A 15,930-nucleotide genomic window follows, 5' to 3' on the forward strand; every position below is an offset into this window, starting at 1 on the left:
GTTTGATAGTGTAAACATGTCTAAAAAGTGTAGTGATAATAGGCAAGGGCAGAGTAAAATTCTGAACATGAAGAGTATAGATATAAGGAAGAAAAGCCAAGAGATTATGGATCGGCTATTCCTGAATTTACAATACTAAGTATTGTAAGCTAAAATTATAAATTTTAGGCGATCTTGTCAAAGGACAAGCGCCTATAACCTGCCACATTTCGAAATTTAATATTGAACTTGACCTGGAATTCAGATGATTGCATTACAAATTCCAAGCAGAGAAGGATTAGTTTAGGCTATTTTACAACTTGATGTAGACTTTATTAGAACAAGCACGAATGTGCAATACTCGGGGTACAGCAAAAGAAGCTGTACTGACGTCATAGGACCGGATGTAACGTCACATACACATCAATAACCGCGCTACCAAAATACGGCATCCGGTTTGAAATTAAAAAATCCGGCTCTATAGATTTGAGGACATGTCCCTGTAGTATATTCATGCTAAATCCGAGCTCAATACTACAACGAATAAGGGAGGAGTAGTACTTTAAAAATCGCACTTTTTACTCAATAGTGTCCAGATGGAAGAGGAGAAAATGAGTAAGTCCTAGACTCGGGTACCCCGAGTAAAAATCTAAAAGTACAGTGTTATGTTTTGAGACAGTTTACCTGCATATTGGTAAAGCTGACCAGGTGCTGGTAATGTCATGGCATCTACCATACCAATCTTTGGTTGTCTTCTAAAACTCTCTAACAATGTCATCTGCTTTAGTGATGCAGAACTAGACTGTGAATCTGCCAAAAAATAATACAATATTTGTTTTCAAATTAAAAAAGAACTGATATGAATTTGTGAGAGAATTATTAATTATAAAGGATCACAAAATATCTTCCTTACCAGATTTTTGAACGCTAACACCTCTAGCTATTTTGTCTTCGATTTCTTTCAGAGTTTCTTCAAGCATTTTAACATGATTTTTCAGTTTTGCTCCTTTGTCAGATAGCAAGGCTATTGGAAGAGTTTTCAGCAATGTCTATAATATAATACAAACATATAATTAATAGCATTTTAAAGTAACAATTTATTAAAAATTGCTCAAAAACAAATTTAAGAATGTTACATTTAGTATTAAAAAATAGAGATAATTTGAAAGGAAAATTAATTAATTTTACCTTTTGTTTTTCCAATTTCAGCGCAACTTCACCACGTAAAGCACAATCACTTGTGGATCCTACAACATGATCCTCCTCCATGGCGGGAGGAGATAGTGATGAGGTAGAGGAAGAGTTTTTAGATTGGTCTTCCGTTGAGCTTAAGGAAGATGCTACTGACGTCTCATGTTCAGTTTCATTCACTTTTGACATGTTATTTATACTAGCATCTCCACCAGCCCTTGATCCAACCATCTGATTGGTCGATAAGCTTGATGTTGTTTCACCTTGACCTTTTGTGGTATTTCTATTCAACGTGTCTTCAAAATTACTATCCTCATCACTTTGGCTTGAAGATGAGGATGAAGAAGATGAGGAAGAAGAAGATTCCTTGGATTTCATCAGACCACTATCAGATGATTTATCGACATGTTTTGATTTAGTCCCTGGCAGGGACTCCTTCAAACTGTCCATAGCAAATACTGAATGTTTATCTCCTACTTTCTTACTGTTTGAAGCAGTTTTTACAGTCTTTGTCATGGATTTCTGTGGTGGAAACACAGCAGATATAAAGCAGTCATCATCTGTGTTCTTCGCTTTCTGAATTCCTTCATCTGATTTTGGATTCTTATTTTGCAAATTAATGGACCCTGTTTTTTTGTTAAGGTACAGCGTTTTAGGTTTGATTATTGAAGGTGGTTGAGCTGAACTTTCTGCGTCCTCATCAGTTGCGACAACCTCAATGGCAGCATCTTTACCTTGTTCCACTCTGGTGGCAGTATCCCTACTTTGAGTATCTTCAGTGATTGGCCTACTTGGTATTCTGTGTCCATTTTTTGTTTTTAGATAATTACTTGAGTTACTCTCCACAGGATTTTCTTGGCCCTGTCCAAAATATTTTGATGATGTTTGACTTTTATGAGTTACACTGTCAATTTCCAATCCTCCATCTTTAGAACCATTTGTATCTTTTAATGGCACCTTTGAACTGTCAGGTGTCTAAAAATATGAAAATATAATTATGATCAATTTCAAATATTACCAAAGCAGATGTACATTAGATTTGAGCATTGAAGATACTGCTGTTTTTAAGGTCATGTCATTTCATAAAACCTATTGTTAACACTTCCATGTCTATGACAGGAGCAATATGGACCAGATACCACTTCCCTTTCATTTTAGTTTTTGGATTTATGTTGTGACTCTATTTTATTTAATTAATTAATCAGATTATAATAATATAAATATTCCACAGATGCATTTTTTTTTTATTAATTTCAATAGTTAAATATGTATAACATATTTTAAAATATACCTTAAGATCAGTATAGGCAAAACCACACCATGATCCCCCAGATAAAGCTTGGCCTTTCTTACACCGATAGAAGCGCCTAAAAATGAAATTTCACACAACATTAACAATGATACACTTTGATAAGAAATATTAGCGATATCTTTCACACCTGTTCAGGCACGGCACGGTTCCAGTCCAGCGCCGGCAAATCCAATCGAACATCAATGTTTCGTTTTCGCGTGGCTATGCGCATATCGATTGCCGCATAGAGCATCGTGAACATTGCTGTTCGATTCGCCAGATTGGAACAGGTGTGAAAGACCCTTAAGACTGGCTGTATTTAAAGAAAAAGCATTACCTAATTTTGCCAGACTTTTTACATGGCACCAATGCTTGCAGATCCACCATGGTATCTTCATGCTGTAAACAAAATGAAACTGGAAGCCTACAAGAAAATTATAGTTATAAGAGCCTTAGAAAAATATTACTGTACATTAAATACTGCATACTCCAGATTCAAATGCTATATTACTTTGATAGAGGGTATAAAAAGAAGCTTTTTAAGTTGGTTACTGCTTGTTGAAGATCAATTTGGGTGGAATAGATTAAACTTTAATTAGTGTAAGATCATGTTTTGGAAGAATTGGCAAGACAATGTCAAGCACAATTTAAATAGATCTAAGACAGATAAAAATACAATTACTGAAGACACAAAGAAAAGATTTGATAGTATTTATAAAGTTCCACCAACTTGTGTGAATGCCTATTGAAACAGCTTTTGAACTTTAAGGGTTATCCTGGACCTTTTCACATCATTTCATTATCATTTCATTATTTATTTATTGTATATGTTTTTGAAATGTTGTGTTCTAATGAATGAAGTGCCTAAAAAGAATACTTACTTGGTATGCTTTGAAAACATGTGTGGATGCCTATTGAAACAAGCCTTTGAGCTTTATACTTTCTGCTCTCATCCTGTTGTTATTTATATATAATATATTTTTTTATATTTTTGCTGATAAATGAAGAGTGTATATACACTAAAAAGAGTACTTACTTGGTATGCTTTGAAAACTTGCAAGGCATGGTTGTTTGGCTGCATATATAGAAACTACGACCTTTACTTAAACCATCTTTTGTTCCAGTTTTTAGATAGCATGGTTTTCCTGAAATGAAAAATTAAATTATACTGCAAAAAGCCATGGAACACAGGGAGCAGGGAGTTGTAAAATTTTACAACTCCCTGACAGGGAGTGTGCTGATAGAAAAACTTTACAATAGACGCATGGTGAATCAATTGTGCTGATAAATGAGACAAAATAATAAAACAATCTATTATTGGCATGACGGTTCTGTGCGATCCACCACATTCTTTTATTTATAATTATACACTTAAACCCCATATTATATACCTCATACTATTAAATTAGGCATAATTTTTAATTAAAACGTTATCACCGAGACATGCTAGCTTAATACTAGTGCATATAATGGACGAAACGACCCAAGACATCAGCTTCACTTCGGCCAGTGTGTGAAAAGGCTGGCTGCATGTAAGTTTTTGAGAGGCGTAGCCTAGCTAGCTAGGCCTAGTAGGCCTAACCAATTTTGATGTTAAAGCATACTGAGTTACTGGTCTAGCCAAGATTTGCTTGAATTGCAATTCATAAATTAATTACCATGACTTTCACATACAACAACCTCCATTTCAATTTCGCTGAACTGATTTAAAAGCGTAAGATTAGGCCTTGTTTTAAATTGAGCGCGCTAGATTTTACGCACGAAACTAGGCTTCATGTCAAAGTTCAACAAAACAAATGTCAAAGGTTACTATCTGAAAAGAAAGATAGAGCATCAACAACCACACAAAAATCTCCCTTTATTATACTGTGTTTCCTGCATTTTATAAGTAAATTTTATTTGTAAAATGAAATCACATTTTCCAGAATGTTGGGAAGACGACGAAAGGATGAATTATTTATTTTCAGCATTTAGAGGAGAAAAAAACACAAATCCTCATGACTGGAATACAAAAATGAATTTTTGGACTTCAGTTATCACAGCATACTGCAAATCACATAAGACAGTCACAGTCAATTGTGATACAATAACAGCAGAGTTTAGAAGAGATGGTAAAGTACCCTTGTGTATAGGTCAAGTTTTAAGTGAATTAATTAGGTAAGTCATATGATTTGCGGTCATCATACTCGGTGTGGCGTATGGCACGCTTATCGGAGAAATAGTGATTAGGCTAGCTGTTACGGCATGTAATTTATAACAGTCAAGTATGCATTTGAATGAGTATTTTCGATAGAATTGTCAACTGTAGGTTTAAATTAGTATTTTCTATCGGCACGGTCAATCGGAACAGGTATATTTGGGATGGTGGCTATTATACTGTAGCACAGTTGACCATAATTAAAATGCCTTGTTTAACGGTCAATCATGTAGTTGAAAAGAATAAATTACCAGTAATGCATTTACAATAACCTCATTTGACCCACACAGATATTATATTTTATTAATTAATTTGGATGATACGTACATTCATTTTGTCATTTATTTCTGACAGATATAACTTTATAACTTACTGTATAGCATTTGTCCAATTTTCAGGTCTCGGAAACTAGACTCTCTTAACTATTCTGTGGCAAGCAGAGGTTGGTTGTCATGGGGACTCTATGTGTTTGTCAGCTCACCATCCTATTGGGTGTTTAACAGATTTTGGAAAAAGCCGAATTCAGACCCAACAGGAGTTTATATTCTCAAAGAGCTTCTCGAGGTAATAAACATTTATTTGTGTTGCTTAATGATGTTTTATCATGTAAGTTGAAATTTATATAAAATACAAAAATGTTTGTTTTCATTTTTCAGGAATATGCAAATTCCCTCCTAGAAGCTCACCATAGCAAAGTGCAATGCGATTCTGCTGATAGTTTAGTAACTTATGAAGAGGTTGAATCTTTATCAGCTGAGTTTTGTCAAGACAAGTCATCATTGGAACTAATTCTAAACCATCTTGAAAAAAACAAGAAAATATGTATTGGATATGCAAGTGATGGGTCAAAGGTAAAATCGTTTGAAATAATAATGTATGATTGAGTTTAATCCCACCTCATTACTTGGGACAAAATGGTTGGTTTTGGACTTTTGGTAAATTCCATTTTTTAAACCAAAATTGTATATACAGTATATTTTGTATTCATTGCACTTTGTCATTATTATGAAGTTGATTAAATGTGAATAAATGATTTCATTTTTTATTAAAATTTTAGGTAGTTAAATTTACTGATGTACGTAATTCTTCTGTAGAACCTTTGAATGAAGCTGATTTTGGAATTATACGGTAAATATTATATCAGTAAATTTGAATATAATTTATCTTTAATGGTTGTTATCTGATCTATTTTTCATTTAGAGGGATCAATTATTTTTTTTGTACAAATGTTTGTTATTAATCAGTTTTCGCTCTCACTATTTCAAAGGTTGAAAAAAACAATAGAGATGGTTAAACTTCAAATGAGAAAAATGTCTGAAAAGAAGACTAAATTACACGAAGAAGCAAAAGCTGCATTAAAAGATTCTTCTAAAATCAAAGTAAGTTATTGTTATATTTCGAGAGAATTCTAAAGCTCTGACTACACTATCAAACTGTATGTGACAACAAAAGTGTGATGTCATATCACTGCCATATTTAAGCATATCACTACTATATTTGGGCACACCACATTTTTGTTTTGTCAAACTAGTTTGATAGTGTAGGCAGAGCTTTAGTCAATATTAAGATTGCTTGGATAGACCAATAGACTATTCTAAAAATAAATTGTTAGATTGTGCTGAGGATTCAACCATTTACTTTCAGGCTTAAATTAAACACAATGTAAGTGCTTATATTAGAGATCACTTGGCCATTGTTTTATCCTTGTAAGTAACTCACCAAAATGTTTAGTTTGCTTTTTTATTTAAATTTTTCAGGCTAAAAACGCTCTGCGGAAAAAGCTCAAAATGGAGAAGATGATTGAGAATGCTGACCAAACCCTAGCAACGCTGGAAAGTTTACTTGACCAAATAAAGACAGCTGAATCACAAAAAGTGGTTAGTACTAGAAACATATTTCTAGAATCTTTGTTTTTTTATAAATCTAATTACAAAAAATGTTACTAAAGAATCTAATAAATTTAATTGATCAGGAACTACTTTACAGCCCTATTTAAATACAGACTATAAATCAATGACAATTATGTTAATATACCATTTTTTCAGATACTAAATGCGTACGAGGTAGGCGCTTCAGCTTTAAGGAAAACACTAGCTGACCAACGACTAAGGCCTGATGTAGTCCACAATACCATGTCGGATGTACAGGAGGTAAGATAAGCTATGTCGTATTAAGTTCACAATGATAGAGATGCACACATTTTTTTTAAACTGAATCTATAATTACAGATTACAACTATTTAATTTATTTATTTATTACGGTATAAAACAACGCTGAAACGTTGAAATATAATTAAGATATAAAGATAGACTATATGTATATATAAGTGTTATGTAATTACACTGCTTTATAGGTTGTGGAGATGTGCCAGGATATTTCCACTATAATGCAAGAGAAGAACCAAGAGCTTGAGCAGAGTTACTTAGGAGAGCAGAGTCTGGATCAGAGTGACTTGGAAGCAGAGTTAGAGGCCTTGCTTACTGACAGTAAGGCAGACGAGCACCCAGATTCAACAACTCGAGGACAAGGTAACATTTACATGTTTTTAAAATGTGCCGTGCATGTTCATATAAAATATTGTAACTGAATTATCATCTATCGATTATCTATCATTATGTCTCTGTCAGATGAAATTAATCAATACTATCAACCATTAAACCAATAAATCAAATTAAGTTGATCATTAAACAAATAAAGGCAATTTTTAAATCATCATATTATTCTAAAATGAGCTTTTTTCATTTGCAGGAGATACGCCTCTACGTAGGAGACCAATTTCTTCGGCATCTTCTGATAAGTTTGACGTTGACAGTTTGCCTGATGTACCGTCACATGACATTGAACAAAAAGGCGAACAACTTCACAAATTAATTCCAAGTTGATGATATGATCTACTGTACTGTCTGTAGTTAATATACTGTAGTTTGATACAGTAGAGTGGGCTAGAATTAGACCATATTTACCAAATAAGCATAAATAAAATGATGAGAGATTTTGCAAATCATGCCTGTAACACATACTACTGTACTGTAGTCCAGCAGGGTGGGTGGAGTAAGCTTGTGATATAAATACCTATATACCCACCTGGTCTCACTCTCCCCTTGGTTTTTAATCTTTCATATGCTGGACTCAAGAAATAACTTAATATCAAAGAAGAGTTTTAAATAATAATAATTAAGTAATAAGAGTAAATTGAGCCAATTTATATTAATAAGTGCATTCAGAAATGTTAGATTTTGGGAAATTAAATAGAAATAAATGGTCATAAGAGTCTCAGAATTAGGGAAAAATGACTTGAACAAATAAATCATAATTATCTTTGTAAGAATAAATATCACATTATTGCAATTGAAAATAAATATTTTAATTTTGTTTTATATTTATTTTGTAAAGTCAATATTGTAAATTTAAATCGTGATTATTCAACAAGTTGTTTTGCGTAACTTATCTGTCTGTAAATTGAAAAAGAATTTTTTTTTGTAAAGAAAAATTCTAATTTTCGTTTATTGAAAGCAGGAAGAGATACGGTAATACAGGGATATTCATGTACAGACGTATCTATATAATATATAAATTATTTAGACAATTATTAATACTCTGAAAAACAAAAAACTGATCTGTAATCTGTACTCACCCCCTCATCGTCAGTTATTAAAAAGGCGAGAAAAAAAAGCAGCATGGCAAAAAAGAAATCGAAAAAGAAAAACACAAATAAATCACTTGTTGATCTAGGCTTAGGCCCAGATAGTGATGATAATGTGGAGGAAAAGTGTGTGGAATTTCATGAAATGGGACTTGATGACCGTGTGCTGAAGGTTTGTATTTGTTTTAATTTATTCTTTGTATGACTCAGCCAGGCCCAATCTCTGTTTGTCGAAATGATGTCGATGATAAGATCGGCCCCAATTACCGGACCGACCGAATCAGGGTCGTTTCGCACCATTTATATTACGTGTACATTCTTACCTCTCAGTCATGTTCTCCCAATATATCAATTCCGGCAAATTAAGCGAAGTACCGATCTTCAATTTCAGCAAATATTTATGCAGTATAAATTAAATACACAGAATCAAATCTATTAATATTATTATTATTTTATAAGACCCAAGAAATCTGTTGACAAATTGATTTAATTTCATTCATATTTTAACATAAAAGTTTGGGTTTGATTGTATTTTTTTTTGCATAGGATATTGCAAAACTTGGCTGGGCCAAACCAACACTCATACAAGAACAGGCAATACCATTGGTTCTTGAGGGTAAAGATGTCATGGCACGTGCAAGGACTGGATCTGGAAAGACGGCTGCCTTTGTTGTTCCTCTTATACAGAAAATACTGCTTCGGAAACTGGTAATAATACAACATATAAAGCTAAGCTTACTACTTACTTGCTGATTGACATGTGTAATAATTAGTATTACTATTAACAGAAAAGTTTTTTACTGACCATTACTAATACTATTTCTCTTAATGTTTAGCAGAGTTACTGTACTATTTTACTTACTGTACTATTCATTTCTGTTCTGTTTTCCTATCCTCACCATTTTAAATGAGCTATTCACATCTGATTCCCATTAAATTTAAAATCCTCATTTTCCTAGCACCCCTATCATATTTATTAGTATATCATTCATGTAATATATTCCGAATTCAAGTGATACTGTATCTGTATTTAATCTATTATTTGTTATATTATGTTTTTGATTTATTCTTTGTATTTAAGACAAGTGATGAACAGTATGTGTCAACTTTAGTATTGACTCCATCACGAGAACTCTGCACACAAGTCTACTCTAATATTAAGGTAAAAAACATCATTATTAATGTGTTTATACTGTATATTTAAATTAGTAAATAAATAAGCATAACTTTTACCTGGAACTTTATATTATGTTAAATAATAATATGTTTTAATTTCGCTATTTAAAAATATCGATATTTTGCTTTACATTATGTGTGTAAACATGATTGCTGTACAAGAATGATTATTTATGTATATTTATTATTTTGTATGATGAATGGAAATAAAGAAAGAGAGAGAGAGAATAATGTTTCATATATTTAAATTAATCTGTATAATTTGAAAGGTTATATTGTGTGAAATAATAGAAGAAGTTATAATAATATGTATGTTTTAAATAGGATTTATCCAGTAGCTGTTCTAGAGAGGTAAAATGTGCAGATGTGTCCGGTCAGGTCAACATTACAGCACAAAGGTCAGTCCAAATATTGAAAAATGTTACCAATGATTAATAGACAACTGTGTCAATTCAACCATCAGTGTACTGTGAAAATGACATTGTGGGATACTTTTTATCAAGGATAAGAAAATTATGAAATAAAGCCAAGGAGTAAAATTTAGTATTTGTTATTACCCTAAATAAAACACACTGTGTGTAGTATGAACGATAGTATGTGATATGAAATGAGGAACAGTACCTGATATCATTTATTGAGATTGTTATCCACTTCTGTAGAAAAGTTTCATACTGTTACAACTAATAAAAAAATTGAAATGTTTGTTTTTTTCTTGAGGTCAATATTGATGGAAAAACCTGACATTGTTGTTGGAACACCAGGTCGTATTCTGCAACATCTTCAATCCAATAATCTTGACTTGAAGGAATCACTTGAGATGCTGGTAATCGACGAGGCTGATCTAGTGTTCTCGTTTGGTTATGAATCTGATGTCAAAGCTATTCTAGAATACTTACCAAAAATCTACCAATCCATTCTGATGTCAGCAACTCTGAGTGAAGAGGTCGTGGAATTAAAGAAACTTGTGCTACATAATCCTGTAAGAGACAATTTGGGTTTTTCCCATGCTAACATTTTGTTTAAACAGTCAGACTTTTTGTTTAGTTTGGTAGAAAATGTAATAATTTCAGTACTGAATGCCAGATGTTTCACATTCATATCTTGACCAAGTTCAAAAGTCGATAACAAGTTTGGGAAGCTGCAGATAGTAAACAAATATTGACTGGAATGAGGGGCACGGCTAAAAATATAGTCTAAGATGATCTGGAGACGAAGTCAAGGGATATGGTATATCTCCAGATCAATGGTGAAGCCCAGTTTTATATACCATACAAGGCGATTTGGCTGTAGGCTAGGCCAAAGTGAATGCATAACATGGACTTGGTTGGAGTAAGCCTAGGTAGCTAGAAACAAAAAAAAAAAGCCTGCAGTTGATAATTTGTCGTTTCCAGATATGCAATAAATATTCCCAAATCATACCTTATTTGTTTCTTCATATTTTAACTGGACGCTCCATCAGTCAGCTCCATCTACAAAAGTTAATCATTTTGTAGACTAGGACTAGCTATGAAATCATTCCGTCGCGCATGTGTATCCAATTGTATTGAAGCGGAAACAGACGTGCGTAGTTCAGCCGGTCTATAGTTCAAGGGCATTGCAATAACCATAGACCGGTGATTAACCAATCAGATGCTGTGATTGAAAGGTACCAATATATAATTAAGTGTCTTTAAACATTAAACTACTACATTTACAATTATTTAAATTAGGTGATTTTAAAGTTGGAGGATTCAGATTTAGCAGACAGTGGCCAGCTATCCCAATACCATGTGAAATGCGCCCAGGATGATAAGTTTCTACTTATCTTCTCATTACTCAAGTTAAAGCTGATTCGAGGCAAGACAATTATCTTTGTGAATACAATTGACAGGTGTATCAGGTAAAGTATAGATCATATATATGTTAAATTTTAATGTGGCTTGGTTGGCATGCTTGCTTACCAATACTTGGTTCAAACCTTATAAAAATTCCTAAATTTTACGGCCAATACAATGCCACTATTTAATCCTTGTATGAGACTTTTTTATGAAAGCAAGTGTTTTACATCCTGTAATTGGCAAGCCAGTATTTGTTTTTGGATGGTGTGAAAAAAAATATTATCATTGTTATTTTTTCCAAAGCATTCAGAGAAATACAGTCAACTCTCCCAATAGCGAACACCTTTGGGCTGGCCTAACATGTCTGGTTTTACAGAAAGTCTGATATTCGAAATGAATTTTTAATGGTAAAAAAAATGAATTTGGAACCTTTTGAATCTCAAGAAAAGTCTTGGGAGAGACTGTAGTAAACAATTTAGTATATATAGTATCTTTTTAATATTTTGTTTAATTTTTTGCAGACTAAAGCTGTTCTTGGAACAGTTCCAAATACGTAGTTGTGTATTGAACTCTGAACTTCCTGTGAATTCACGTTGTCATATAGTAAACCAATTCAACAGTGGCCTCTATGACATCATCATTGCGTCAGATGAAAGCATCCTATTGGACAAAAAGCATAATGTTGCCGATGGTGAAAGTAACAAACAGTTGAAGTAAGTTAAATCCGGATTGCTATAAAACAGTCTTAACTGATGGTCGTAACTCCCTGATTAAAGCCGGCTTTAATATCCGATAGATGGTCTTACTAAAGCCACCCCTGTTAGACCATTGCTATAAAACAGTCTTAGCTAAGACCGCGTACATCAACAACTTGAGGGCACACTTTACGCCAAATAAGTTAATGTTCGTCACGCTTGTTCAATTTACAAACATACAATATTTTAGCAGATGCTCGGTGCTATATCTAAATTTGTCCATGGGCAAATTCCATGATACAGCATCACCAGTGAAAAGTATATGTAGTGTCTGTATCGGATTCTTACTTAACCTAACCCATGATACTGGCATCACATGTGAAACACATAAGATGCTGTTTTACGGAAGTATTGTCATATTATACTAGACACTAATCATTATGTAGTATAATCATGAATGTTCAGACCTACACAACTAATGCCCATATTTAGTTTTTTGATATTGTAAATACTAATCATAAATTGTAAAATTTTTTTTTCAGAAAGAAAATCAAGAAAAAATCTAAAGAATATGGTGTATCAAGGGGAATAGACTTTCAAAATGTCTCAAATGTAGTGAATTTTGATTTCCCACTGTCACTAAAAGCTTACATCCACCGTGTAGGAAGGTGAGACAGAATAATAATTATGTATAACTCTCCAACACATACCCCCCCCCTCCCCTTAATCCTACCACATATTACCCAGATGGTCTTCTAATTCTAGAGAGAGCAGTCTCTCATAGATTTATGGTGTTTCACCGTGTCGAATGGTGCGACAAAATAGTAATTAAAAAACACCAATATCAATCTAAATAAGTATAATTCCCCTTTTGCAACCACCGCGCCTCCACCCACCCTCTCCCGCTCACCATATCAGACCCAGATGATTCTGCTAATTCTAGAGAGTTTTCACTGCTAAGCCGTCTCCAATAGATGAAATTTTACAGAAACATTAAGCCAATCTTGCACTATAACTATATACATTGGGCACCAAGCATTAACTTATTATTTTTGTGGTTGTTATTTTGTCTAATTACTTTTTAAAGGACTGCAAGAGGTGATCAGTTGGGTACATCACTCTCATTTGTTGGTGAAAATGAATTGGGTGTTTTTAATGAGATAGAAAGCACGCTTCAATCAGGTATTTAAATAATCTTTAGTGTCAAATCAATACATACTGTGTGCCTATTACTTTACAGTGATCCTAAAGTATCTAACTAACCAATCTATCTTTGTAGGTGACAATGCATCTCCACTGAAGCCATACAAATTTAGAATGTCAGAGATAGAAGGATTCAGATATCGGGCACAGGTTAGTGTTGTAGTCTTGCTTTAAAAAAATATTTAAAAAAAAAAAGTTCTTTCTGCATAATGTACATTTAAGGTTTTATAAAATTGACAGTGCTGTGGGTATTAGTTGCTGGATCTCAATGGAAATACAAATAAAATAAGCACAAAGCTAACAAAAAAAATAAGACTGCCAGAATTAAATTAAAAGAAAACGAAATTAAATAACTCATGCATATTTAAGGCTTTGATTAATTGCATGAGAAGTATATATAGTTTGTTTGTATAATATCTTTGCTTTTAAGTATAGAGAGCCAAGTGATAAAAAATTATATAATGTAAGTTTGCAACCAAAACAAAAGCTATGTATCTTAATACATGTAAATATCCAATGGTTATTGTTCCTGTAGGATGCATTAAGAGCTGTCACAAAAGTTGCTGTCAAGGAGGCTAGGTTAAAAGAGATCAAGTCCGAAATTTTAAATTCCAAGAAACTGAAAACGTATTTTGATGATAATCCACGAGACTTGAAGTTGTTACGTCATGACAAGGCATTGCATTCAGCTAAAGTACATGCAGAGCTCTCTTCTGTACCCGACTACCTAGGTAGGTTAGACTGAATGTTAATTGCTAAAGTACATGCAGAGCTCTCTTCTGTACCCGACTACCTACCTAGGTAGGTTGGACTGAATGTTATTGTTAAAGTACACGCAGAGCTCTCTTCTGTACCTGACTACCTAGGTAGGTTAGACTGAATGTTATTGCTAAAGTACATGCAGAGCTCTCTTCTGTACCCGACTACCTAGCTAGGTTAGACTGAATGTTATTGTTAAAGTACATGCAGAGCTCTCTTCTGTACCAGACTACCTAGGTTGGTTAGACTGAATGTTATTGTTATTAATAAGTCGTAGTCAGAAATGAGGATGTTAGTATAGTTAATATGTTAAGCCATTTGGGCCAGATACGTATTACTCAATACTCGGTTACTTTCTTACATATTCTCGTAGCATTCGGATATTGGAAATATACTACTATTATGGGATAGAGTTGGGTATTTGGATTAGTAAAAAAATTAATATATGCCTTGCTAAGTTGATTACAGCTACAAGATAGATGAAGCAGGCAATATAATTTATTTCTTAATTTTTTCTAATTCATATTTTTCTGGTTTCTTTTTTCAAGTTCCAAAAGCTTTGAAAGGCAATACATCATTCACAAGAAAACGTGTCAACCCAGATGCAAATAGCACTCAAATAGAATCAAAGGCTGTCAAAATAAAGGTAGGTAATTTGAGGTAGATAAATGTATGTATGTAGAAACAAGGGGCTGATCTGCAACACCTAGTATGCAAGAAGCAAAAGACACAATGTTTCTAGTGTTTTTGTGAAATCCTCTCAAGATATGCATCAGTGAGCAACAGTGCATACACATATTTTAGGTATCATCTTTTTACAACTACGTATTGAACGATTAAAATACTTTGATTACTAACGCCTATTTTCATAGGCAAAATAAACTAAAAAAACCATCACCCCTATAAATCAATATCCTGAAATTAGTACTGATAAGCATTATGTATAATAATATTTCCATTAAATTCTTTATCATTTCAGAGAAAGAAAGAAGAGAATCCATTAAAAAGTTTTAAATTTAAACGTTCAAGTCAAACATAGAAGTCAATGTGTCAACAATTTTATTAAAAACATTCTGTAAAAAATATATTACTGTAATTACAAGTTGTTTTGTGTTTCTTTTTCAAATCATATTTTCATTCAAAATATTTTGACACCATTGTTCAGTTATTCACACATCAAACAAATTTAAAGGCCAGGTGTGGGCAAAAAATTTCTATTGATCATACATTCCAATAATTATCGATCTATAGTTTCCCATATGTTTCATAATTTTTTAGATTTTATTTGTGTTACACGAGCTTGTTGAAAATAAGCACTTTCTTATCAGTGGGGGGGGGGGGGGGGATAGTTCAAATTACACAGTAATATCTCTATTCCTTTGTACACAAATTTTTAGTCGCGTGGACGCGACTCTATAGTTCACTATGGCGGTCGGTCTGGTATCACTATGCTTAGCACGCGACTTATGGCTGTTGGCCTTGTTTAAATAGAGAGGCATTTTAAAAAGCTATGAAAAATAAATGGTGTGCTAAAAAATGGTATCAGATGACTAAATATAGGTAATATAACTTGAATATTATATTTCTGGTATTTTTATTCAACTTCAGATTTTTATTTTCATGCTATAGCAAAAATTATCCACCGTATATCCACCATCTTTTTTCACCTTCTAGGGAGTCACCAGACATGTTATTACATTAGGTTAACTACCTAACTACTGGAAAAAAAAGTCTTCCTGGTTTTTGTGTTAGAATTTTGCCAAATTTTGTATTTGACCATATTAAGGGTAATTCATGTTTTTTCGTCTTGATTTCTGTTACAAATATTTGATTTATGTACAATTAACCAAATATTATATTTTAAATTCATGCCTGTACCTAAGCTTTAAAATTCTTTACGCTTTGGTTGACATCAGACATGACGTGACGTAAGAATCGATGCTCTGATGAGGCATCCGACGTGAACATATAATATGACA

The 15,930-nt window shown here is 33.1% G+C and overlaps 3 protein-coding genes across 4 annotated transcripts in view; 2 read left to right on the forward strand and 1 right to left on the reverse strand.

Moving 5' to 3' along the window:
- LOC144837772 (transcription termination factor 2-like) overlaps positions 1–4,230 on the reverse strand; it is a 165,335-nt gene extending 161,105 nt beyond the window's left edge. For both annotated transcript variants that reach the window (XR_013611548.1, XM_078693018.1), the window contains exons 1-7: positions 4,120–4,230; positions 3,498–3,606; positions 2,799–2,885; positions 2,462–2,537; positions 1,168–2,145; positions 893–1,028; positions 664–789 (exon numbers count right to left, since the gene is read on the reverse strand). Coding sequence is in view for 1 of the 2 variants with exons in the window: in XM_078693018.1 (XP_078549144.1) it covers positions 664–789; positions 893–1,028; positions 1,168–2,145; positions 2,462–2,537; positions 2,799–2,885; positions 3,498–3,606; positions 4,120–4,147 (1,540 nt within the window). In the remaining variant the exon portion in view is untranslated. The remainder of the gene's footprint in view (positions 1–663; positions 790–892; positions 1,029–1,167; positions 2,146–2,461; positions 2,538–2,798; positions 2,886–3,497; positions 3,607–4,119) is intronic.
- A 57-nt stretch (positions 4,231–4,287) lies between these two features.
- LOC144837777 (charged multivesicular body protein 7-like) lies at positions 4,288–8,037 on the forward strand. The gene is made up of 9 exons (XM_078693027.1): positions 4,288–4,618; positions 5,057–5,222; positions 5,315–5,509; positions 5,716–5,786; positions 5,926–6,037; positions 6,416–6,535; positions 6,704–6,808; positions 7,012–7,186; positions 7,407–8,037. Exons 1-9 carry the CDS (start codon positions 4,368–4,370, stop codon positions 7,538–7,540), a joined length of 1,329 nt encoding a protein of 442 aa, XP_078549153.1. The 5' UTR covers positions 4,288–4,367; the 3' UTR covers positions 7,541–8,037.
- A 279-nt stretch (positions 8,038–8,316) lies between these two features.
- On the forward strand, positions 8,317–15,047 carry LOC144838878 (putative ATP-dependent RNA helicase DDX56). The gene is made up of 13 exons (XM_078694395.1): positions 8,317–8,473; positions 8,848–9,009; positions 9,383–9,463; positions 9,802–9,875; positions 10,195–10,456; positions 11,187–11,356; positions 11,816–12,007; positions 12,532–12,657; positions 13,077–13,171; positions 13,269–13,342; positions 13,728–13,923; positions 14,500–14,597; positions 14,931–15,047. The coding sequence occupies exons 1-13, from the start codon at positions 8,336–8,338 to the stop codon at positions 14,988–14,990; spliced, it is 1,728 nt and encodes a 575-aa protein (XP_078550521.1). The 5' UTR covers positions 8,317–8,335; the 3' UTR covers positions 14,991–15,047.
- The last annotated feature ends 883 nt before the right edge of the window (positions 15,048–15,930 follow it).

Source organism: Antedon bifida, chromosome 3, assembly GCF_963402885.1.
Source record: "Antedon bifida chromosome 3, ecAntBifi1.1, whole genome shotgun sequence".
Classification (NCBI taxonomy): domain Eukaryota; kingdom Metazoa; phylum Echinodermata; class Crinoidea; order Comatulida; family Antedonidae; genus Antedon; species Antedon bifida.